The following is a 25,573-nucleotide window of genomic DNA, read 5'->3' on the forward strand; positions in this document are numbered from 1 at the left end:
ACTCCACGCTGCCTCCCACATATGCCACGCTGCCTCCCACATTTGCCACGCCACGCTGCCTCCCACATTTGCCACGCCACTCTACCCCCCACATGCCACTGTGCCTGATACGCCTTATACCCCCTGATACACCACTCCGTCCTCCCCAGACATGCCACACTGCCCTCCCCACATATGCCTTATATACTGTATATGCCTTATACCCCCAGATATGTCACTTCACTGCCCCAGGATTTAGATTCCCCTCAGTTTGCCCCCCTTTATCTCTAACTGCACCTCAAGTTAACTTTATTAAATTAATTAAATTAACCCTCAGTTCTCATCATTAAATCAACCCTGAAGAGAAGACCCCATTAACCATAACTGCCCCTAAATTAACCCTAAATACCCCATCAAAACAACTACCCTAAATTAACCCTAAACTCCCCATTAACCACAGCATCCCCTAAATTAACCCTAAACTCCCCATTAACCACAGCATCCCCTAAATTAACCCTAAACTCCCCATTAACCACAACTGCCTCAAATTAATCCCCACATCCACTAACTTTCAGTAGCCCAAATATGAATTTTATACTTACAGTTAGATGAGTGTCACAGCCATGGAGTTCTGGCCTGGAGAAGGAAGGGGCGGGGCCAGTTGTCACAGTGATTACAGGGAGGGGGAGTAAGCAGGAGCTGCTGCTGTGAGACGGTGAGTCAGACTAAACGGATTATATATAAATCCAAAAATAAGAAATAGTGAATGTGCATAATATGTAATCACATAATACAAATGTAAATGTGCTTGTGTAAATATGTTGTAGATACATGTATATATGTATCAATTACAATATATAAAAGAACCAATAAATAATTATATGTTTATCCCAAATGTGTTAGAAACCCAAGATCATGTGAATAAAAATCCATTCATGTAAATATAAATAAATAATTAATATAATCATGTACCAAATAATAAATAAACGAATCAGTGCTACTATGTGTAAAATCGTCTTATTGCCTGATGTTGTATGTCTATTGATTAGAACACTAAATAATCATTACCCATTAAAATAATGCACTACATCACATATACCGTATTGGCTCGAATATAGGCCGCACTTTTTTCCCCCACTTTAAGTTTTTAAAGTGGGGGTGCGGCCTATATTCGGGGTCTAGCGCCCGACGCCCGGGACATGCAGTCCCGGGCGCCGGGCAGGCAGCGGGGTTAAGATACAGATCCCCCGCAGCGGTGCAGGGGACCTGCATCCTTCTCCCCGATACGCTCAGACAGCCTCCCCTGCCAGCACTTCCCACGGGGGGGGGGGGGTGCCGGCACGGGAGGTTATCTAAGCGTTTTACCTCTGCCCACCCCCGACTTACCGGAGCAGACTCCCGGGTGTCTTGCGGGGCCGGCGGGAGACATCTACGCAATACGCGCATGCAACTTCCGGTACCGGAAGTTGCATACGCGTATTGCGTAGATGTCCCTCGCCGGCCCCGCAAGACACCCGGGAGTCTGCTCCGGTAAGTCGAGGAGGGGGGGGCAGAGGAGGACAGCGGCAGCGTATCGCGGGGAGGGAGGACAGCGGCAGCGTATCGCGGGCAGGGAGGACAGCGGCAGCGTATCGCGGGGAGGGAGGACAGCGGCAGCGGATCGCGGGGAGGGAGGACAGCGGCAGCGGATCGCGGGGAGGGAGGACAGCGGCAGCGGATCGCGGGGAGGGAGGACAGCGGCAGCGTATCGCGGGGAGGGAGGACAGCGGCAGCGTATCGCGGGGAGGGAGGACAGCGGCAGCGTATCTCGGGGAGGGAGGACAGCGGCAGCATATCTCGGGGGGGGAGGACAGTGGTAGCATATCTCGGGGAGGGAGGACAGCGGCAGCGTATCTCGGGGAGGGAGGACAGTGGCAGCATATCTCGGGGAGGGGGACAGAGTGGCAGCATGTTTTTTTTGGTGCTTTTTTAAAGAAAAAAAACTTTTTCTTTAAAAAAGCACCAAACTTTTAGGGTGCGGCCTATATACGGGGGCGGCCTATATCCGAGCCAATACGGTATATATAGCCAAAAGTAATGTGCTATGGAATGATACTTTTGTTATTGGACAATAAAATACTTGATCATTCAACATGGGAAGCCTGAAGCCACAATTTAGTACGACTAATCCTTGAAATCCTTTAAACAACACTAATATTAGATCCTGCTGCTGAGATATAGATATATATATATATATATATATATATATATATATATATATATATTAGCCCCTGCTGCCCATATATATTAATATTAGCCCCAGTTGCCGATATATATTAATATTAGTCCCTGCTGCCGATTTTTTTTATATATATATATATATATATATATATATATATATATATATATATATATATAAATATTAGACCCTGCTGCCGATAGCAGGTATAGATCAACACATTAACACACAAGGAAAAGAAAAATGTCGGTGCGCTAAGCTAGTCACAGGCTCAAATAATACAAATGTGTAATACGAGGCCTACCAAACAGGTGTAAGCATGCTGCAAGAAACAGTGTATTGGCTGTACAATGTATACAAAAAACAAAAACTGTCTGCGCTTCTTACCCTAATAAAGTTGGCAACAAATATATAAACATAATATAAATGAGAGGTTTTGGTTATATGAATTGGCCAAAGCATAATTAAGCTCACCCGCCACGTCAAGGCACACTCTCAATAGGGTGAGAACCGACTCTCACCTCCTACATAGTGGGCACACAAAGCAGTCTATACTGCTACCAAAACCTTATTAATGTGTTGGGGGAGGTGCAATTAAACCTCCTCCCTATCCCTGCTTAGATGCCAGAGATACAGGCATCTAAGCAGCATGCCCCCATACCTCTTTAACTGACAATTGTCAGTTGTTAATAAAGTTGCGCGGTGACGTCATCGCGTCATTGCGCGAGACGTCACCGGCCGGATCGGGTGGCCCCGGGGTTGCGACTAGTTCCTATCCGGTAGAAGGACCATGTCCTTTACAGGGATAGGAAATAGCTTGCTCAGTGTGTGTGAGCTATTTTCTATCCAGCAAAATTACCTTTTGCCCCCTAGTGGTCAGGTCCTGTACAGCGATAGGAACTATCCAACTCATGTAAAGAGAGCTAGTTTCTATCCCTGTAAAGGACCTTTTGCTCCATCGTGGCCAGGTCCCGTTAAAGGATAGGAACTAGATGGTACATGGTGAGAAATCTATTTACCATCCATCTTAAGGACCCTTATCTCTCCAGCTCACACAGGTCCCTTAGAGGGATAGGAACTAGACGGTTCATAGTAAGAAATCTAGTTTCCATCCAGCTAAAGGACTTTTATACCTTCAGCTAACAATGGTCCTTTACAAGGATAACAATCCCTAGTTCCTATACTGCAAAGGGACTCATATCTCCAGCTCACACAGGTCCCTTACAGGGATAGGAACTAGAAGGTTTACGGTGAAAAATCTAGTTTCTATCCAGCTAAAGGACTTTCATACCTCCAGCTCACACAGGTCCCTTACAGGGATAGGAACTAGACGGTTTATAGTGAGAAATCTTGTTTCCATGGTCTTGCCATGGTCAAAAAGGCAGAAACATTGTCTATTAGATTTTATTTAATCTAACGCAGTTTCATAACATACCCATAGATATTCCTAATAATAATTGTTGTGTTAATGGAAACCGACGTGTCCTTTTTATAACTCCAATTGTCTTCCATCTGTCGTGGATTCACACCTTAACCCTGTGTGGTCCCTAATCTGAGCAGGAGAAAGACACAGCCAATGGAGCCTTTCTTGGATATTCTCCCTTGTGTATGGGAGTTCGACGCACACAGCTGAGCTGTTCCCACTAGCTTTGCACTTGTCCGCTGCACAATACTCCGTGGAGTCTCTACATAGGCGTACAGAGGCCCTTTATCACTCCCATCACTCCTGGGTTCCAATGGCCCTTTATCACTCCCATCACTCCTGTGTTCCAATGGCCCTTTATCACTCCCATCACTCCTGGGTTCCAATGGCCCTTTATCACTCCCATCACTCCTGGGCTCCAATGGCCCTTTATCACTCCCATCACTCCTGTGTTCCAATGGCCCTTTATCACTCCCATCACTCCTGTGTCCCAATGGCCCTTTATCACTCCCATCACTCCTGGGTTCCAATGGCCCTTTATCACTCCCATCACTCCTGGGCTCCAATGGCCCTTTATCACTCCCATCACTCCTGTGTTCCAATGGCCCTTTATCACTCCCATCACTCCTGGGTTCCAATGGCCCTTTATCACTCCCATCACTCCTGGGTTCCAATGGCCCTTTATCACTCCCATCACTCCTGTGTTCCAATGGCCCTTTATCACTCCCATCACTCCTGTGTTCCAATGGCCCTTTATCACTCCCATCACTCCTGTGTTCCAATGGCCCTTTATCACTCCCATCACTCCTGTGTCCCAATGGCCCTCTATCACTCCCATCACTCCTGGGTTCCAATGGCCCTTTATCACTCCCATCACTCCTGGGTTCCAATGGCCCTTTATCACTCCCATCAGGTTTAAATTAAAAAAATATATATATTTTTTTTTTATTTTATTTACATTGTAACATAAAACAGTTCACTGACACAGAAGGAAAAATAAACTGCCAAAAGGGGAAAAAAGCCTTCAGACCCCACAACTTCCTTACAGCCTGGTCCTAAACTGCCTGCCGAGTGAGCGAGAGGAAGGCGAGAAAACACAGGGGGAAAAATCCTTTTTTTTTTTTTACCTTACGACTTGGAGGACCCCCCCCTCTCTTTCTCTCTCCCTCTCTCTCTCCCTCTCTGTCTGTCTCTCTCTCTCTGTCTTGTTCTCCCTCTCTCCTATTTATCTCGATGCTGATGCCGGGGCATGGGATTGGTTATTATTATTTATAGTTTTATATAGCGCCATCGTATTCCATAGTGCTGTACAATGGGTAGACAGGACATAACAAGCCGTATATATATATGCATATATATATATACATAATAAACCACATGTGAGGAGGGCCCGGCTCAGGGGAGCTCACATTGTGACTTGGTTCCCTTACAAGCCTGTTGGTACGGGAAGCACAAGGCATTGAAGGGGTTAATTCCGCACAATCCCCCTGTATAAATCATCACCTCTGCGACTTCTACCCAAGTTTTATGGTACTCAAAGAGCAGATTAACCCCTTCTTAACTACCGGCCGCATAATAAAAAAGAGACCCCAACGCGGACGAGGCCCCGACGGGTCCCCTAAACTATAATTCTGGTTTCAACGTTAAACGTGCTTGGAAAGCGAGGGCTTATTGGGTTTTTTTTTTTGTTTATTTCCTGTTCCTTTAAGGGCTGGATTTATACAAATAATAATGAAAGTGAAAGTTTCAGACGTTCCCTGTAAAATGGAGCTTCTGAGATTTCTGCTGCTCGTTCTACAGACATGTAAGTATTAAATATGAGTGTTAGCTTGTGTGTAGCAATGGGGAGGGGGCTTAAATACCCCGGGGTAGGGCTTTTTTGTAACTGTATGTAAGCATTAATGTTTTTGTGTACGTGTTTGTGTGTTAGCACGGATGTGCAGGCTTTTGGGGGGTAAAAAGGTGGAACAGGCTGACAAGCTGTTAAGTAAATATGGAAAAGGTAGACTGTTTTGGGGCACCGACAAGCTGTTTGGTGGCAAAAATGCCACAGACAATCTGCTTAGGGGCTTTGACAAGATGTTTGGGGACAAAGATGTCACAGACATGCTGTTTGGGGGCTAAGATAGGACAGACAGGCTGTTCCTATCTCAGCCTTCTCTTATTATAAGTATCTCACTTTAGTCTCAGTTCATCCTAGTGATGTATATGGGATCCCCATGATAATACACCTTAACGAATGTCCATGCATGTTTAAATTCCCTCACTGTATTAGCCCCTACCACTTCTGCTGGGAGGCTGTTCCACTTATCTACCACCCTCTCGGTTAAGTAAAACCGAGCAAAGACCTGTGGTCACCTCCATAGGGCCGCCTTTTCACGTCTTCGCTTTAAAAGAATCTTTCATGGCAAACGTCCTGATTTGTTTCAGGTGAAGCACTGAGGTTATTGGTTCCAAACCCCCAAAGCGCCCTCGTCGGATCAAACGCTGTCATTACGTGTGAGTTCCAGGTGGGAGAGCCACGCGTGGACCCCGGCTGTCTCTCCGTTACGTGGCACTTCGAAAAGCACCTAATCCTGAACTTTACGGGCAAAGAGAGGACCTCTAATCCCAGGTATTCAGTGGATTCCGAAGGAACAAAACAAGGAGTCGCTTCGTTGTTTCTCCGGAAAGTAACGTTTGACGATAAAGGAATCTATAAATGCTCCGTTATCTACTGCGCCGAAGAGCAAGGAATGGAAGTCCACTTCTATGTCCAAGGTAACAAAGGGTTTGTGATCCACGAAAGACGAGGGAATGGAGGAGGTCAGGTGGTTGGTTGCAGTACGAAAGTATGGAGAAGGGTTCCATTACAGTGCCCGTAGGGCTGTACAATGTTTCTAGAATGAGAGAGAGAAGAGACAGACAGACAGGAGGGGGGGAGAAAGAGAGAGAGACGGGGAAGAGAAGAGAGAGGGGGATGGGAGAGAGACCTTTAAATACATAAAGGGATCTAACAAGAGGGAATTTATTTCAAAGGAGGAGAAAACAAGAGACCGGAATCTAACACTAGAGGGTCAGAGACTGAGATGGGATGGAAGGAAGTTTTACTTTACTGAGAGGGTGGTAGATAAGTGGAACAGCGTCCCAGCAGAGGGACAAACGACTTTACAGCAGGAGAAACGGACAGACTGGATGGGGCCGATCTGCCGGCAGGCTCTACGTTTCTATGTGTCTTAATCTCCATTTATAAAATGCTGCCCTTTTCCATAAATATAATTTTAATCTCTTCCTTTGGGCTCACAGCTCTGCCACTTCTAGCCGTAACTAAGAACACCGTGGTGAGGAACGTGGAGAGTTTGCTGCGCTGCTCAGCATCAGGTTTTCGCCCCATAAACATTGAGTTTATGTGGCACATGGATGGAGAGGAGATATGGGACACCATCTTGCACAAACCAAAGCTAACATCTAACGGCACCTACACGGTGAACAGCGAGGCGAAGATCAAGCCGACCGAAGACTACCAAAACCGGACCTTCTCCTGCCAAGCCAAACTCAAGTCGCATCCGTTGCGCATTCAGAAAAACTTCACTATTCTCTTCGGAGGTACGATGATGGCCACACACCACCTGACGCCAACAGCTCTTCGGTGTTGGCTTCATAAATTAGGCAATAAACTTCTTAGCCTATCAGCTTTTACAACTAATTTGCATATAGGGCTGATTCTTCTTTTCCATCATGAGCATCACCCACATTAGACCCAGGTCCAGATCCACCAAGATCGTCTCGCGTGTGCATGGAGCAGCCAAACTACCGGCTCATTGGTTGGGACAACTAGCCATTGGGACATGATTTTACTCGTCAGGGGATAGTTGTCAACTATGAGTAACATTAGCAGCCCAAGCTGTGCCTAGAAAGAATTCTTTAATCATGACGGTTCTGGCCTCACGACACAATATAACATCTTCTGTGCGTAACATTTCCATACATCAGGAACGTAACGCCGACGTTTGTCTTTCAGAATCCCCGTCTCTTCAGTTGGTCGTTGATACGTTTCAAGAGGGCAGAGAGCAGAATTTATTGTGCAGAGTCTGGGGTTTCCAGCCAAAGCCCGTCTCCGTGAACTGGCTTCTGAATGGAACCCGTCTGGATCCGGCCAAAGCCAAGTTGCAGACTATCAACGACTCCTTTATAGAGTGCCATTACCCATTTACAGCAACGCCGGATCAAGAAGGAATGGAGATCTCCTGCCAGGTGGAGCATTGTACACTTGCAGAGCCCCTTCAGAACACCACGCGGATCCATTTAAAAGGTGAGAGGGGCATAAGATCTCCAAGGGCAGTTATCCAACATCAGTTATCAAACTGTTACATTTTAGAGATTTGCTACATTGTCTCAGCAGCTCGGACCGTCACATTCTGGGATAAATACTTCATTTTGTAACAATGTGTATGCCTCCTCTTTCTTTTACTTAGTTGCCATAATCTAAAACTAGAGGGTCGGAGGCTTAGATGGAATGGAATGAAGTTTACTTTACTGAGAGGGTGGGAGATACATGGAACAGCCTCCCAGCAGAAGTGGTAGAGGGTAATACAGTGAGGGGATTAAACATGCATGGGATAGACATACGGCTCCTGAATCTAAGACGAGACCAACGACTGATTAAGGTTTGAGTCTTTACAGCAGGAGAAACGGGCAGACTAGACGGGGGCCAAATGGGGCCGATCCGCCGGCGGGTTCTATCTTTCCGTGTTAAGTTCCAGTGTCTCCCACCTAGCAGTACCGTGCCCTAAATATATGATATACATTATATACATTTGTTTGCGTTTCTCATTTTTTTTCTTTTTCTCTTCTTAGAAGCCAACCCCGCTCCCTGGATAAACACGATACCGGGAATTATTTTGATTGTTTTTATTGTTTTGATTGTTTTGGTAGCAAGTTTTGGAGGTTCTTGGTTATTTAAACCCTGGCAAAGTAAGTCATTTATGTTTATTTCATTGTGCTGTTATGGTCATAAAAACATGAACTCAATGAGGGCAGAACCTTTCTGATTTATTATAGTATATATGTCAGCATATATCATGTTTTGTGAGTCCTACCGCGCCACCTGAGTATTTTTGTGCTGTTTGACATCAATTCTCTTTATTAACAGATCATCTTGGTGTTTTTTTACTTGCAGCCGACTTCAAAGTCAATCATATAGTTGGACCGGAGAAGATTGTACATGGGGCTGAAGTAAGACTGGAATGCATTGCATCCTACGGTGAAAATAACCTCGAAGTCCAATGGCTGGAGGTCAAGGACAACACAGAACGTGACATCGCGCATTTCCTATCTCGGAATGGGCAAAGAGCAGCCCAGACCCCACCAAGCCATGTAGCACAAGATGAGGAGAGACTCGAGCTAATGCTGTCAGACGGTGAATACACAGGAGACATATCGATAGTAAATGATCATGGAAGGCTCCTTCACAAAAGCTTTTTGTCTTTCACTGCGGATATCAGCTATCACACAGGGGTGACTTATATCTGCACAGCCACCAGCCGCAGAACAAGAAAGGAGGAAAGATATACCTGCGCAGAAGTTTTAGGTAAAGCGCCATTTTCGGAATGAAAGGGGAGGGTGAGGGGCCTATTTCCTAGGCACACTAACTGACCGATTTGGGGGTCCAACATCAACAACCAAGACAGGGTGGGCAAAAGCACTGGTGGTGATCTTCAGCAGGGTCACCTCTTCAGGGTGCATAGGTTGGGGGGCATCACAACCTTCCTCCGCACATGCTGGGTTGGTATGGTCCATCTATAGCCATACCTTGTCCCGCCAGGTATATATAACAGACACCATGATGTATGTGGCAGCCTTGACCTCACATACTTTGTTTCCTTAAAACCAGAAGGTCATGGGGTCTGAGGACCACCTAAGCGAGTGGTCCTTAGGTGTTGCCAATGAACAAAGGGATTATGTAATATGACATATATGTCCTGAATCTAAGGCGAGATTAAGCTTTGAGTCGTTACAGCAGGAGAAACGGGCGGCTAGACGGGGGCCGACTAGGTTGAGATTTCTCATACTAGAGAAACCAAAAATACATATTTTCATCTCAATTGCAGTAAAACCGAACCCCTCAAAGGACGCGCCACAAATTACCGAATCGGGTGAAGTGCAGTTCTCTTTGCATCTCCAAGATTTTTTCCCGGAAAACATGTCTATTGAATGGAGAGGAAGAACCAAACAGCTTACGTCTCAATTCAGGATCACCAACAAAATCGTGCCAAACTCTGATGGTACTTATAACATGCTAAGCGTTTGTTACATCCCCAAACGTCACGCGGAAGACCCTCTCTTTGCGGTGACCGTCGCCTGGAAACACAAATCCATGGAGAATGCTGAAGAATGGCGTATAACCCAAGCAGGTGAGGAAAAAAGTATACGTGAAATGAGGGCAAAAGTTAGGACGAGAGGGTCAGAGGCCAAGATGGAATGTGAGGAAGTTTTACTTTACTGAGAGGGTGGTGGGTAAGGGGAACAGCCTCCCAGCAGAAGTGGTAGAGGGTAGTACAGTGAGGGGATTAAACATGCCTGGGATAGACATACGGCTCCTGAATCTAAGACGAGACCAACGACTGATTGAGGTTTGAGTCTTTACAGCGGGAGAAACGGGCGACTAGACGGGGGCCAGATGGGGCCGATCTGGGTTTTCTTTGATGGTTTTCTAAAATGGTTATTGCTTGTCAGATCTTCCTTGGCGTCCTCTGATGGAAAGGATAAACGTTCCCCGTGTACTGCTCGATGAAGAAGTAAGGACTCAGTGCGTAATATCCAATTACTTCCCAAATAACCTGGACATCCGGTGGTACAAACAGAAGCCCGGAAGTCTTCGGGAACTGCTGGCCCGGGGTACCGAGGGAAAGTACCGAATTAATGACGAGGAACACGCTCAGGAGAATAAAGCATTTACCCTCAACACTTCCTTGAGTTTCACTCCTTCCCTGGACGATGACCAAGGGGCAGAATTTATTTGCCAAGCGCAACATCCCAGCTTAGAGCACCCATTAGAATCCAGTACGGGAGGACTCGTCGTCATGGGTGAGTTTCTGATATACAGAGATTTATTTGGAAGAACGTCGTACCCCAGCAAGGGGCAGGAGAAAAACCTTCTGTATCTTCTAGCCAAAGACCCCCCCACTACCTCCCGGGAGACACGGGTCACAGAATTTTGCGGACAGGGAAGAGGGGGTATTAGCAAGGAAGAGACTCAGATAAATTCATACCCAGCATGACTGTGAATATATCATAACTAAAGGGCCACGTCAGTGAAGTGATTTGAGGAACTCCCCAATAATGTTTTTTTTTATTATTAATCTCAGATTTAAAATACATTTTACCCCAGTTGTAGTTTTTGCCCCATAATATAATGTTGTCAGGCAGCTGCATATCAGCCGTTTGTATGATTCTCGCTCTGTTATCTGATCCCCGATCTACTAAACACCCTGACTCCTTATCATACTGCCTGTGGGGAACAATAGAATGGCTCAGTCTTAATCACCCAGCAGACACTGTGACTAATGGAAGTCTATGGAGGAACGGACTTCATTAGCATTGCCATAAAGCAACAGCTCAGTGTGGTGATTGAGCCGGGAAAGTCACCCAAAATATCACATGACTGACAGCAACGGCGGCTCCAGGTCTGCAGGTAAAGGGGGTTTATTGGGGCAAAATGAGATAAAATCAACCGGCATTACTGTATATAATATTACTGTTATATTACTGTATACAGCGCTGGGGGTTATATTACTGTATACAGTGCTGGGGGTTATATTACTGTATACAGTGCTGGGGGTTATATTACTGTATACAGCGCTGGGGGTTATATTACTGTATACGGTGCTGGGGGTTATATTACTGTATACAGTGCTGGGGGTTATATTACTGTATACAGTGCTGGGGGTTATATTACTGTATACAGCGCTGGGGGGTTATATTACTGTATACAGCGCTGGGGGTTATATTACTGTATACAGCGCTGGGGGGTTATATTACTGTATACAGTGCTGGGGGTTATATTACTGTATACAGCGCTGGGGGGTTATATTACTGTATACAGCGCTGGGGGTTATATTACTGTATACAGCGCTGGGGTTATATTACTGTATACAGCGCTGGGGGTTATATTACTGTATACAGCGCTGGGGTTATATTACTGTATACAGCGCTGGGGGGTTATATTACTGTATACAGCGCTGGGGGTTATATTACTGTATACAGTGCTGGGGGTTATATTACTGTATACAGCGCTGGGGGGTATATTACTGTATACAGTGCTGGGGGACTTTTTGATGGGGCTTTAAAGTCACGTTAACGCGTGTGATATCCGTGTTCGCAGGGCGCCCGGAGCCGGAGTCTATACTGTTTATTGATGATGAATCGTTCCGGCTGACGGTGGATAAATACTTCCCGAAAGAGATCTGTATCGAGTGGCAGCTGGAGGATCCCACGGTCGGCACGTTCACAAAACTTTGTTCAGACATTTCCACTTCAAATAACCCAAACGGCTCGTTTAAAACCGTCAGCACGTGCCGGCCCCCCGTCGACTTGATCCAAACCAACCGCACATGCGTGATGTGGGCGGAAATATCCCATCAGGCACAGGATCCTAATCCAATTAAAATGTCACGGCCAATCGAGAGGAAGCTACAGGTAATATAATTCTAGTTATTACTTTATATTACTCCTCCATGTAACTCCTCCTAATACTCTATATAACTCCTCCATAACTCCTCTTATTACTTTATATAACTCCTCCCTGTAACTCCTCCTATACTCTATATAACTCCTCCATAACTCCTCCTATTACTTTATATAACTCCTCCCTGTAACTCCTCCTAATACTCTATATAACTCCTCCATAACTCCTCCTATTACTTTATATCACTCCTCCCTGTAACTCCTCCTATTACTCTATATTTAAACTCCTCCTATTACTTTATATAACGCCTCCCTGTAACTCCTCCTATTACTCTATATAACTCCTCCATAACTCCTCCTATTACTTTATGTAACTCCTCCCTGTAACTCCTTCTATTACTTTATATAAATCCTCCCTAACTCCTCCTATTACTCTATGCAACTCCTCCCTGTAACTCCTCCTATTCCTCCATATAACGCTCCTGATAACTCCTTGTATTCATTTATTGAATACCTCTTATGACTCCATGTAACCGTCTCTTTTTTAACTGCTTGCTTTTCATTAATTTCAGCTGGAAGAAATAGCTACGGACAAAAATGATGGCGCCGAGAACGGGGAGGAAAAAAGTGGCCCTAAACAAGAAACCAAACTAAGCTAACAGGAGGCTGATCCACCGATTTACCACCCGTTCCTGTACTACTATGTGCTATGCCTGTCGGTGCAGGAAGATTGCGCGGTTGTTTTTGGTTTTGCTTTTGCCTTTAGATGCCTTTGATTTTTATTTTACCGAGAGGGTAGTAGATAAGTGGAACAACCACCCAGCAGAAGTGGTAGAGGGTAATACAGTGAGGGTATTAAACATGCACGGAATAGACATACGGCTCCTGAATCTAAGACGAGCAATGACTGATTAAGGCTGACCAGATGGGCTGAATTGGGTCTGTCTATAGAAAAATGTCAATGTAACCTGAAATGAGCGGGATTCAGTATTAGCGTCCTTGGCTCGTTCCACATGCCCATAAATTGGTTTTATCTCACTCTCTCTCTCTATCACCCCCTTTCACACTCTCCCAATGTCCTTATAACCCGTTATATCCCTGTATATTCCTCATATTATATATTATATACTCTCCGGCCAGTTTTTAAGGGCATCTATTGGATATGATAGCGCAGTGTCTGTTGGGAGGGGGAAGCCAAGCCAGGTTAAACCTGAACTCAGCTGGCCTCTGAAATACTGCACTGCAGTAAATCCGGCGTTCCTACAGCTGATGTCGCCTTTCCCAGCCTGATTTTGGAAAGTAAGGGCCGGTACAGGCCCGAGCGGACGCCCGACTCACAGAATGTCCCAAATAAAGATGCATTTTGCTTTTTTTGGGAGAAGGCAGCCTTGCGGGACTGCGCGGGATTCCCGGGACCCGCAGATACAACGCCTGACTGCCCGCTCCTGTCTGCAACCCCAGCAAGACCGCCTGCCAAAGTTTTTTGGCGGGACCCGCATCCCAATGCAGTCTTCTACCTTGTGGTTGTGGCAACAACATGAGATTTCTGAGGGAAAAGCAAGCTTGTCTGGCTTGTCTGGTGTCTGTAGATGAGTGTTTAATAATACTTTTACTATATATATTCATATAACATTGCAGCTGGGTTGTCATGGATACTGACCTTTCCTTCCAGCACCAGGTCACTTGTCTCCTGTGAGCCAATCAGTATCTCTTTGGGACATATGTCAGTCTTCCTGAACTAGGGAAAGGTTTCTCAGCCTATCAGAGGAGAGGATCTAGGAAGAAACTTCTGGAAGAGCAGAGCTAAGCAGGGGAGTGAAGAAGGAAGAGAGACAGACTGCCCTCCCTGTAAGCAGGCCTGAGGTAAACCTGCTGCTGAAGTGGAAGTGTGGAGAGAATACAGCATGGTGCCCTACGCTTCCTGAGTGAGTGTGAGAGACTGCAAGTACCCAGAGCGTCCGAGTCCTGCATCCTGTACCAGTGAGGTGAAAGCAGAGCTGCAGACAGACATCTGTGTGGGAAGACAGTTATAACTCTTAGCCAAGAGGTTAAAGAGGCAGCATCCCAGAGCTGCCTGAAGACATTAAGGAGAGGCACTTCACTAACATATATCAACATATATAGATCCTTGTCTGCCCGGGTAGCGCTACCTGCATCAAGGCCCCCAACAGTGCACCAACACAGGGACATCTGGGTGGGAAGAACACCTACATTTGGCAGTTATCTGTGTTATATATTCTCAGGACTGTGCACCCACTGCTAGAACTGAACTGCATAGGCACAGCAGCTGGGTCCTTATATTATAAAACCTGTTTATTTCAGTATATTCTATAATTAATTTGCATTTCAGTTGTGTGTTATTTTCTTGTGTGAAGGGGGGCCATTTCTCAGTGGGTGGGTTCCCCTATTCAACATAGTACAAACCACTGAGCGGAGGCACTGTGTAAAGAAAGAAGATGTCCCGATCTCCCAGCAACTGCGGAGGCTCAGGTTTCCTGTCAGCAGCGTCACTGAAATATGTAACTACCAGCCTGACAGCGGAGCAAGGTAAAAAAAAGGGTTACATATATATATATATATAATGTTATGGCTGATCGCTGGATGGCCTGTGTGGCATCGTGTTGGGGTAACCATGGTTCCTGTAGGCAATATGCCCCCCTAACCCTTTGAATTTACCCATTTCTACTAAGCCCTGGAAATCTACATTTACCCCAAGATGAATATAAAATCAGCCCCTAGTTTAAATTCTGCTTGTACGCACATTCAATACCCTCCTGCTGTCCCGATTTGTGCCTGACAGTCTCAACTTTGCCACTCTATCCAGCTGTCCCGCCGAGTGCGGAGGTAGAAAACTGGTGCGGAGGAAGAGCTCGGCGGGACAGCTGGATAGAGTGGCAAAGTTGAGACTGTCAGGCACAAATCGGGACAGCTGGAGGGTATTGAATGTGCGTACAAGCAGAATGTAAACTAGGGGCTGATTTTATATTCATCTTGGGGTAAATGTAGATTTCCAGGGCTTGGTAGAAATGGGTAAATTTGAGGGGGCAATCCTGCAAACCCTTGATTTCATTCTCCGGGGCCTAGGATACCGCGCATGTGCAGCGCTGCCAGTGACGCTCCCGGTACCTGTAAACAGGAATTTTAACGTCTGGATAAAAAAAAAAAACGCGCATGTGAATTACGTAGAGTTTTAATGAGACAAATTTGCAGTAAGCAATACAGTCATTATATGATATTATCTGGAATATTAAAGCGATTTGTGTACGCACAGTGTATTTTTATATATTTCTATATTTTCATTAAAAAAAAAAAACCACTCTAGCGATCATTTGCTGTCTCGAGCGACTTCATCGAATTTTAAGTGACAAAATCTTCAAAGCTAAATGAACTTTTATTCTAAAAGAGAAACGATTTTAGGAAGGAGACAGGGAACCCCGACCCCTTCCTTAAGTGAAAAATGATGAGAGGGTCAGAGGCTGAGGTGGAATGGAAGGAAGTTTTACTTTACTGAGAGGGTGGTAGATAAGTGGAACAGCCTCCCAGCAGAAGTGGCCTTCAGGACCGGCGTTTTTTTTTAAATATTTAAATTCCGTGCTCGTGATTCGCTGCAAAGCGATCACGTGCACGGAATTGAGGGGGAGTGGATGCTACGGATCGCTGGGGACACCCAGCGGTCAGTAGCAGCCGCCCCTCGTGATCCCAGCGTTCAAAGCGACGCTGGATCGTGCATCATCGATGATGTACCTGGTACGTCCCGGTCTGCCGGTGACCTTTGACCCGGAAGTACCAGGTACGTCCCGGTCTTGAAGGGGTTAAACATACTTTTCAGGTCACTGTGGAATATTTCTACTCTCACGCTTGAGATGGTCGGTGATTTTTAAAAGAGTTAATAGAGAGTTAAACATTTTAAGCCTGAGAACCTCTGAAGAAACAGATCCTCCTACATAATGCTACATTTATTCTCAAGCTCTTTTATGCGCTTTTCTAGTTCCGCGCGCTCTTTTTCCCATTGTGCCTGTAGGTTTTTCTCTCTTGTCTTAACCTCCTTTTCGATCAGCTTCATGGCCCCCTTTATAAATTGGATTTTCTGGTCCTTGCCCCGTTTTATTTCTATCATTCTATCGGCCTCAGACATGCAGACATCCAGGAACTTCAGGATTTTGGTGTCCATCTCTGGGTTGCGTCCCTCGTTGGTAGTCGTGTAGTTTTCAAGGGAAATGACGTAATTGGCTCCAAAGTCCTTAAATCTCGCGGCAACTTCATTGGTTTTCACCTTTGCGGTTTTAGTAAGAACAACAATGGGAAAGATTTCTGGAAGAAAATGTAAAAAAAAAAAAAATATTTATGGAAGAAACCAGAAATTTTAACCATGAACTTACTAGTGGACTGTAAATCCGGTGTGAAATGTGACTTCTTTATGAGTTCTTATGTAATTAGTAGGTTTTCTAATTAATAATACCTGTTATGTGGAAGGTCTCTAAAAGCAATGGCACTATTTCTGAAGATCTCTCCTCGGTGAGGGGGCATTCAGCACTTTAAAAAAAAGAAAAGAAGGAAAAAACACAGAATTAAATACATTTTTCAGTTGATATACCCAGAACGTGAACCTTTCTACCACTGCTATGATATGCAAGGATACAGAAATATTGGACAATCCCATTTGGAAAATATTTGTAACGCCAGTACTCTGACCCAGCACCTTTAGAACATAAATTTATTTCCTGGTGTAGACATCAAGAACACTAATCTAGTGGACTATTCCACTACACAAAATATCAGGAATATTTCACTTCAGAAATGCTTAGAACGTAAATTTACTTGTTGAGACTTCTAGAAAATAGCTCTTGCAACAATAACTAAAACATTGTATATTGTGTCTTCTTTATAGAGGTACCTAGAACATAAATACAGTAATTGACATTGTGATATCTGGAACACTACAGAATTAGATCTATAACGTGTAAACATATCTAAAACACCTAGAACACTGAAATCAATCCGATTGCATGAGTTATTCGGTACCTGTACACAAATACCGGCAGCGTTATATCGGTTTCACAGATGTCCAGCCCGTGAAGAATCTTTTCAAAAGTCCTCTCCATCACTCTCTCCCAACTCACTGCTCCTGTGTCCCGTACATTACCTTTAAGACAAATATTTCCAAATGACCCTAAATTTTTGTTGTAAATTTCACCAAGTATTTAAAAGCAACAATTCAAGAAGACAAAATATATGTATGTGATTCTAAAACCACCTTTTGACATTTTTATAGCCTTTTCCCCCTGCACTTCCTTAGTAAATATCATTGACTTTCAGGTCTCCCACTTATGGTTCTAGATCAGTAATAACCATAAGACCAGATTTTGCTCGGTTTAATGAAAGCTGATTCTCGTTAGAATATCAGTGATATAATGAATGCGTTATTTGGGTTATTAAGACAAAGCTAGCCTCTTACTGAACTGAGCTGCCGTTTCCTGGCGCTCCTCGTCGTTTAGTTTGACTAATCCCCGGTTATCGGTGATGTAGATGCTGTCTTTTATTTTATACTCTTTCCTTTCCATGGTGATCGGCTGTTGACTGTGACCAGATCCAGCCTCGTTCATAAACTTCCGGTCTTGCCCCACACAAAGGCAGGAGTTGATGAGGGAGGACTTGCCGTGCCCTGTCATCCCGAAGAGCTGGATACCTAGTTTCTGAAAGCCATGATCTGTACAATTTAGGGTAGAACCCGGCGTGTACTTGAACAGCCTTCTGCGTATATCGTTATCACCAGCAGGACACAGCATGTTTGGGTCTATACGGCGGTGGAACCTTCTACGGATCTGTCAACGCCAAAAAAAAACCAAGTATGAGTCAAGTCCAAGTTTCCTGTTTACCCCATAAACCCCAGACCCATATACCCCCTTCACCCCATAAACCTTGGCATATACACTAGAGCAACCAGATGTCCCCTGTAACCGGAGATGTTTCGAATGCGTTACGCGAGGTTCCACGAGGTTCCACGAGGCTCTGATGTGTCCCCTATAACAGCAGACCAGTTGGGCCATTGTGACGGAAGCCTCCATTACTGGGGCCACTGGTGAGGCCTGACAACCAGCCTCCTCCCTATTGACTATGGGCCCTGACTTTGTAAAGACTTCTGTGTCACCCCCAGCAGTATATGATGTCATCACTGGCTGAGAGGATTATCTCCGGCAGACAGCCAGGATCTGCCACCAGGGAGTGACCGCCATTGTTTCAGTTAAATGTTGTATAAATCAGTCCCCCCCCCCAGTTCCACCACTACAGACATTTACCCCGGCCATCCCTGGAACTGGTTTGGGCCAGCAATACAAAGTGGAGGTGGGGACCCTATTGTATTGTTAATCCCGTTACTGCCCCTGTTGTCTCTGGGAGGCAGATTAAGGGGGCGGTTTGTACCCCAATATCTTGTTTTATGTAAATGTGTGTTTTGCTGGATATATCCAGCCCTGTGTGTGAGAAATAAACGGGGGAAAGAATGTGTGTCCCAGGCTAAGGGAGAGCTGGACCAGGGGAGAGACTTTCCTGTTACACAGAATGAAAGTGAAACTAAACGGAAATTTACACAAAGACTACAAGTGAGACAGACGGCAACCCCCCACCCAGGGCAATTAACGGGTTAACAGTTACGACCCCATATCCCGGCGCTTAGCGTTTTAAGCATGCACAGCATAGGGTTAGTTGACTATGGAGGCTGTGCACCGGAGCACATGGGGGCGGCGACCGCAGAGGGCGCCATGGTAGCAGGGGCGCCTGCCTGGGACTTAAATTAAAACATCGTTTTTTTTAAAAACTTTATTTAACATTATTCATGTTAAATAAAGTAAAAAAAAAAAAAAAAACACGGTGTTTTAATCTAAGTCCCGGGCAGGGGCGCCGAGCGGTTGCTCGTGCCCCTTACTCTCCGTGACTCCGTCGCGGTGCCAGCATCTCATCTCAACATGAAATGCCGGCACCGCGGCAGAGCGAGAAGACGGATGCCTCCCGCTCTCACCACAGGACTCCGGCAACAAGGTAAGTGAGGGGGGGGTAGTTTGAAGGGGCAGAGGGGGGGTGTAGTTTGAAGGGGCAGAGGGGGGGTGTAGTTTGAAGGGGCAGAGGAGGGGGGTGTAGTTTGAAGGGGCAGAGGAGGGGGGTGTAGTTTGAAGGGGCAGAGGGGGGGTGTAGTTTGAAGGGGCAGGGGGGGTGTAGTTTGAAGGGGCAGGGGGGGGTTGTAGTTTGAAGGGGCAGAGGGGGGGTGTAGTTTGAAGGGGCAGAGGGGGGGTGTAGTTTGAAGGGGCAGAGGGGGGGTGTAGTTTGAAGGGGCAGAGGGGGGGGTGTAGTTTGAAGGGGCAGAGGGGGGGGTGTAGTTTGAAGGGGCAGAGGGGGGGTGTAGTTTGAAGGGGCAGGGGGGGTGTAGTTTGAAGGGGCAGAGGGGAGGGGCTATTGAAGGGTTAATACTTGAAGTCTCAGGGGCAGTTACAGGTACGCGGCAGTGGGGTGTCCACGCCGTCCCCCAAAAAAACTCTGCTGTCTCCTGCCTGAATATGCCACTGCCTGCCTTCTACTGACCCCGGGACCTTCCGTCGATCTAACAAATACCCCGACGCACCATACCGGGCGGTAACTAAAGTGAAATGCTTAATACTTATTAACGGGTGGAATGAGGCAGTAGATACTCCATACCCATCATCCGCGGAACCTGAAACATAATAACTAGAATACAGACGGCTGCGCGGAACGTTCTGTGGATATTGAACCCACAATTCATCTATAAGCATCCCCCCCTGCGTGGACAAATGCCGTATAGGCTGACTGTGTCATGATGACATCATAATCAGTGAGAAATATGTATTATTTACAGACCTGCTCGGCGCTCCAGGCTCACGCTCCGGGGAGGAATAAGACACAGACGCAAGAGACTTTCCCGAAGAATGAAAGTGAAAGAAGCTGCAGAGAACAAAAATGGAAACCAATTAAAGTGACAGTAAAGGCTAAAAGGGAACCAGCCAGCAAGTACAGGGTTAACGGTTGGGGCCAGAATAAAGGGGCTGCGCTTACCTACGGGGTACCTACCTTACATAGGGGCCCCCGAAAACGCTGCGTTTTTTTTTATATTTGGCTACATTATAAAGATAATTTGGGGTAATAAAGTATCATTTTGGTGACAAAGGAATACCGTAGACTTTTGAACCTTAAAGACATCGAGTTTTTGTGAATTATATTTGTGGGGATTTTACAAATTTTGCGTATTATGGAATTTTTCTTAAAATGCAACTTTTTCAAATTTTTTTGCTAATCAGATTCTTTTATTCACAAATAAAAAAATCTTTAAAGCACACCCCATACCATTATTTGCAGAATATCTACACAGAGCATTTTAAAGGGGATCTCCCGAGCTTTGTTTATTTCTAGTATCAAGTTAAAAACTCTCTGACTAATGAAAGTCTATGGAGGAACAAACTTCATTATCATTGCCATAAAGCATCAGCTCAGTGCGGTGTTTGAGCCGGGTTATATTATTATTATTGTATACAGCGGGGACGTTATATTACTGTATACAGCACTGGGGGTTATATTACTGTATACAGCGCTGGGGGTTCTATTACTGTATACAGCGCTGGGGGTTATATTACTGTATACAGCGCTGGGGGTTATATTACTGTATACAGCGCTGGGGGTATATTACTGTATACAGCGCTGGGGGGTTATATTACTGTATACAGCGCTGGGGGTTATATTACTGTATACAGCGCTGGGGGTTATATTACTGTATACAGCGCTGGGGGTTATATTACTGTATACAGCGCTGGGGGTTATATTACTGTATACAGCGCTGGGGGTTATATTACTGTATACAGCGCTGGGGGTTATATTACTGTATACAGTGCTGGGGGGTTATATTACTGTATACAGCGCTGGGGGTTATATTACTGTATACAGCGCCGGGGGGATATATTACTGTATATAGCGCTGGGGGGTTATATTACTGTATACAGCGCTGGGGGTTATATTACTGTATACAGCGCTGGGGGTTATATTACTGTATACAGCGCTGGGGGTTATATTACTGTATACAGCGCCGGGGGGATATATTACTGTATATAGCGCTGGGGGGGTTATATTACTGTATACAGCGCCGGGGGGATATATTACTGTATATAGCGCTGGGGGGTTATATTACTGTATACAGTGCTGGGGTGTTATATTACTGTATACAGTGCTGGGGGGTTATATTACTGTATACAGCGCTGGGGGGTTATATTACTGTATACAGCGCTGGGGGGTTATATTACTGTATACAGTGATGGGGGGTTATATTACTGTATACAGCGCTGGGGGTTATATTACTGTATACAGCGCTGGGGGTTATATTACTGTATACAGCGCCGGGGGGATATATTACTGTATATAGCGCTGGGGGGTTATATTACTGTATACAGCGCTGGGGGTTATATTACTGTATACAGCGCTGGGGGTTATATTACTGTATACAGCTCTGGGTGTTATATTACTGTATACAGTGCTGGGGGGTTATATTACTGTATACAGCGCTGGGGGTTATATTACTGTATACAGCGCTGGGGGTTATATTACTGTATACAGCGCTGGGGGGTTACATTACTGTATACAGCGCTGGGGGTTATATTACTGTATACAGCGCTGGGGGTTATATTACTGTATACAGCGCTGTGGGTTATATTACTGTATACAGCACTGGGGGTTATATTATTATTATTGTATACAGCGGGGAGGTTATATTACTGTATACAGCGCTGGGGGGTTATATTACTGTATACGGCGCTGGGGGGTTATATTACTGTATACAGCGCTGGGGGTTATATTACTGTATACAGCGGGGAGGTTATATTACTGTATACAGCGCTGGGGGGTTATATTACTGTATACAGCGCTGGGGGTTATATTATTATTATTGTATACAGCGGGGAGGTTATATTACTGTATACAGCGCTGGGGGTTATATTACTGTATACAGCGCTGGGGGTTATATTACTGTATACAGCGCTGGGGGTTATATTATTATTATTGTATACAGCGGGGAGGTTATATTACTGTATACAGCGCTGGGGGTTATATTACTGTATACAGCGCTGGGGGTTATATTACTGTATACAGCACTGGGGGTTATATTATTATTATGGTATACAGCGGGGAGGTTATATTACTGTATACAGCGCTGGGGGTTATATTACTGTATACAGCGCGGGGGGTTATATTACTGTATACAGCGCGGGGGTTATATTACTGTATACAGTGCTGGGGGTTATATTACTGTATACAGCGCTGGGGGGTTATATTACTGTATACAGCGCTGGGGGGTTATATTACTGTATACAGTGCTGGGGGTTATATTACTGTATACAGCGCTGGGGGTTATATTACTGTATACAGCTCTGGGTGTTATATTACTGTATACAGCGCCGGGGGGATATATTACTGTATATAGCGCTGGGGGGGTTATATTACTGTATACAGTGCTGGGGTGTTATATTACTGTATACAGTGCTGGGGGGTTATATTACTGTATACAGCGCTGGGGGTTATATTACTGTATACAGCGCCGGGGGGATATATTACTGTATACAGCGCTTGGGGTTATATTACTGTATACAGCGCTGGGGGTTATATTACTGTATACAGCGCTGGGGTTATATTACTGTATACAGCGCTGGGGGGTTATATTACTGTATACAGCGCTGGGGGGTATATTACTGTATACAGCGCTGGGGGTTATATTACTGTATATAGCGCTGGGGGGTTATATTACTGTATACAGCGCTGGGGGTTATATTACTGTATACAGCGCTGGGGGTTATATTACTGTATACAGCGCTGGGGGTTATATTACTGTATACAGTGCTGGGGGGTTATATTACTGTATACAGCGCTGGGGGTTATATTACTGTATACAGCGCTGGGGGTTATATTACTGTATACAGCGCTGGGGGGTTACATTACTGTATACAGCGCTGGGGGTTATATTACTGTATACAGCGCTGTGGGTTATATTACTGTATACAGCGCTGTGGTTTATATTACTGTATACGGCGCTGGGGGGTTATATTACTGTATACAGCGCTGGGGGTTATATTACTGTATACAGCGGGGAGGTTATATTACTGTATACAGCGCTGGGGGGTTATATTACTGTATACAGCGCTGGGGGTTATATTATTATTATTGTATACAGCGGGGAGGTTATATTACTGTATACAGCGCTGGGGGTTATATTACTGTATACAGCGCTGGGGATTATATTACTGTATACAGCGCTGGGGGTTATATTACTGTATACAGCGCTGGGGGTTATATTACTGTATACAGCGCTGGGGATTATATTACTGTATACAGCGCTGGGGGTTATATTACTGTATACAGTGCTGGGGGTTATATTACTGTATACAGCGCTGGGGGTTATATTACTGTATACAGCGCTGGGGGGTTATATTACTGTATACAGCGCTGGGGGGTTATATTACTGTATACAGCGCTGGGGGTTATATTACTGTATACAGTGCTGGGGGGTTATATTACTGTATACAGCGCTGGGAGTTATATTACTGTATACAGCGCTGGGCATTATTACTGTATACTGTATACAGTAATATAACCCCCAGCGCTGTATACAGTAATATAACCTCCCCGCTGTATACAATAATAATAATATAACCCCCAGTGCTGTATACAGTAATACAGCGCTGGGGGGTTATATTACTGTATACAGCACTGGGGGTTATATTATTATTATTGTATACAGCGGGGAGGTTATATTACTGTATACAGCGCTGGGGGTTATATTACTGTATACAGCGCGGGGGGTTATATTACTGTATACAGCGCTGGGGGGTTATATTACTGTATACAGTGCTGGGGGTTATATTACTGTATACAGCGCTGGGGGGTTATATTACTGTATACAGCGCTGGGGGGTTATATTACTGTATACAGCGCTGGGGGGTTATATTACTGTATACAGTGCTGGGGGTTATATTACTGTATACAGCGCTGGGGGGTTATATTACTGTATACAGTGCTGGGGGGTTATATTACTGTATACAGCGCTGGGGGTTATATTACTGTATACAGCTCTGGGGGTTATATTACTGTATACAGCGCTGGGGGTTATATTACTGTATACAGCTCTGGGTGTTATATTACTGTATACAGTGCTGGGGGTTATATTACTGTATACAGCGCTGGGGGTTATATTACTGTATACGGCGCTGGGGGTTATATTACTGTATACGGCGCTGGGGGTTATATTACTGTATACAGCGCTGGGGGTTATATTACTGTATACAGCGCTGGGGGTATATTACTGTATACAGCGCTGGGGTTATATTACTGTATACAGCGCTGGGGGTTATATTACTGTATACAGCGCTGGGGGTATATTACTGTATACAGCGCTGGGGTTATATTACTGTATACAGCGCTGGGGGTTATATTACTGTATACAGCGCTGGGGGTATATTACTGTATACAGCGCTGGGGTTATATTACTGTATACAGCGCTGGGGGTTATATTACTATATACAGCGCTGGGGTTATTTTACTTATTACATTACATTTATTTATAAAGCGCCGGCGGGTTCCGCAGCGCTGTTACAGTGAGAAGAACGGTTTAGAAAGACATACAATAACAAACTGGTGCAAAGTAGAAGAGGGCCCGGCTCCTGGGAGCTTACAATCTAGTCGGTGGTTGAGGAGGAAGGGAGACAATAGGAGAGGAAGGCTTGGATGGGATGAGTTGGTCTGGTTGCGATGATGAGTTGAAGCTGTTGATTATTCAGATGATTATGATAATGGCTGGGAGTGATGGGAAGGAATGCTGTCACTTCCCTGAACAGGTGGGTTTTTGGGACAGGTTTTGAAAGTTGCGTACGAGGCAGAAAGTCCTTGAGCTTTTAGATGAACTCTGAACCGGCCCCGTATGATGTATAGCTAACCCTTTGTGTATGGCCCCCCCACACACTTTATTTTGCTTTTTCCACAGTTAACACCAGAAACAAACACCAATAATGAGATACAATGTATGATTTTAATAAAGCGCAGCGTTTAGACGAGTAATGAAGGTTCCGCGCCAATGATGGCTGTCTGGCCACGTTCTTCTGTCTCTTTGGTATGCCGAGGGGTCCATTTGGAAGGGCGCTCATGGCTGCCATGCATTCAGGAGGCAGAAGTCTCACTCCGAGAGAACGGTTTGGGCATTGTCCCTCTTTAATGTGATGTGAACCAGCGTTCTAAAGCTTTTTATACGTCTAACC

The 25,573-nt window shown here is 45.2% G+C and overlaps 2 protein-coding genes across 2 annotated transcripts; one reads left to right on the forward strand and one right to left on the reverse strand.

Moving 5' to 3' along the window:
• The first annotated feature begins 5,310 nt into the window (after positions 1 to 5,310).
• LOC128502274 (uncharacterized) lies at positions 5,311 to 15,600 on the forward strand. Its single transcript, XM_053472033.1, has 10 exons — positions 5,311 to 5,424; positions 6,051 to 6,380; positions 6,906 to 7,205; positions 7,621 to 7,911; positions 8,457 to 8,573; positions 8,779 to 9,189; positions 9,710 to 10,012; positions 10,335 to 10,685; positions 11,983 to 12,296; positions 12,857 to 15,600. The coding sequence occupies exons 1-10, from the start codon at positions 5,352 to 5,354 to the stop codon at positions 12,941 to 12,943; spliced, it is 2,577 nt and encodes an 858-aa protein (XP_053328008.1). The 5' UTR covers positions 5,311 to 5,351; the 3' UTR covers positions 12,944 to 15,600.
• Positions 15,459 to 20,253, reverse strand: LOC128501583 (uncharacterized). The gene is made up of 5 exons (XM_053471124.1): positions 20,151 to 20,253; positions 17,740 to 18,106; positions 17,307 to 17,427; positions 16,744 to 16,817; positions 15,459 to 16,595 (listed from the first exon to the last, which is right to left on the reverse strand). The coding sequence occupies exons 2-5, from the start codon at positions 18,068 to 18,070 to the stop codon at positions 16,225 to 16,227; spliced, it is 897 nt and encodes a 298-aa protein (XP_053327099.1). The 5' UTR covers positions 18,071 to 18,106; positions 20,151 to 20,253; the 3' UTR covers positions 15,459 to 16,224.
• Between the last annotated feature and the right edge of the window lie 5,320 nt (positions 20,254 to 25,573).

Source organism: Spea bombifrons, chromosome 7 (genome assembly GCF_027358695.1).
Source record: "Spea bombifrons isolate aSpeBom1 chromosome 7, aSpeBom1.2.pri, whole genome shotgun sequence".
NCBI classification, from domain to species: domain Eukaryota; kingdom Metazoa; phylum Chordata; class Amphibia; order Anura; family Pelobatidae; genus Spea; species Spea bombifrons.

Excerpts from the sequence above, each read along its gene's own strand:
- LOC128502274 (XM_053472033.1), top strand. The coding sequence starts at position 5,352 with ATGAAAGTGAAAGTTTCAGACGTTCCCTGTAAAATGGAGCTTCTGAGA. Across the intron at positions 6,381-6,905 it reads AGTCCACTTCTATGTCCAAG|CTCTGCCACTTCTAGCCGTA; the intron begins GTAACAAAGGGT and ends TTGGGCTCACAG. Across the intron at positions 8,574-8,778 it reads GTTATTTAAACCCTGGCAAA|CCGACTTCAAAGTCAATCAT; the intron begins GTAAGTCATTTA and ends TTTTACTTGCAG.
- LOC128501583 (XM_053471124.1), bottom strand. The coding sequence starts at position 18,070 with ATGCTGTGTCCTGCTGGTGATAACGATATACGCAGAAGGCTGTTCAAG. Across the intron at positions 16,818-17,306 it reads CTGCCGGTATTTGTGTACAG|TGCTGAATGCCCCCTCACCG; the intron begins GTACCGAATAAC and ends TTTTTTTTAAAG. Across the intron at positions 16,596-16,743 it reads AGAGACCTTCCACATAACAG|AAATCTTTCCCATTGTTGTT; the intron begins GTATTATTAATT and ends ATTTTCTTCCAG.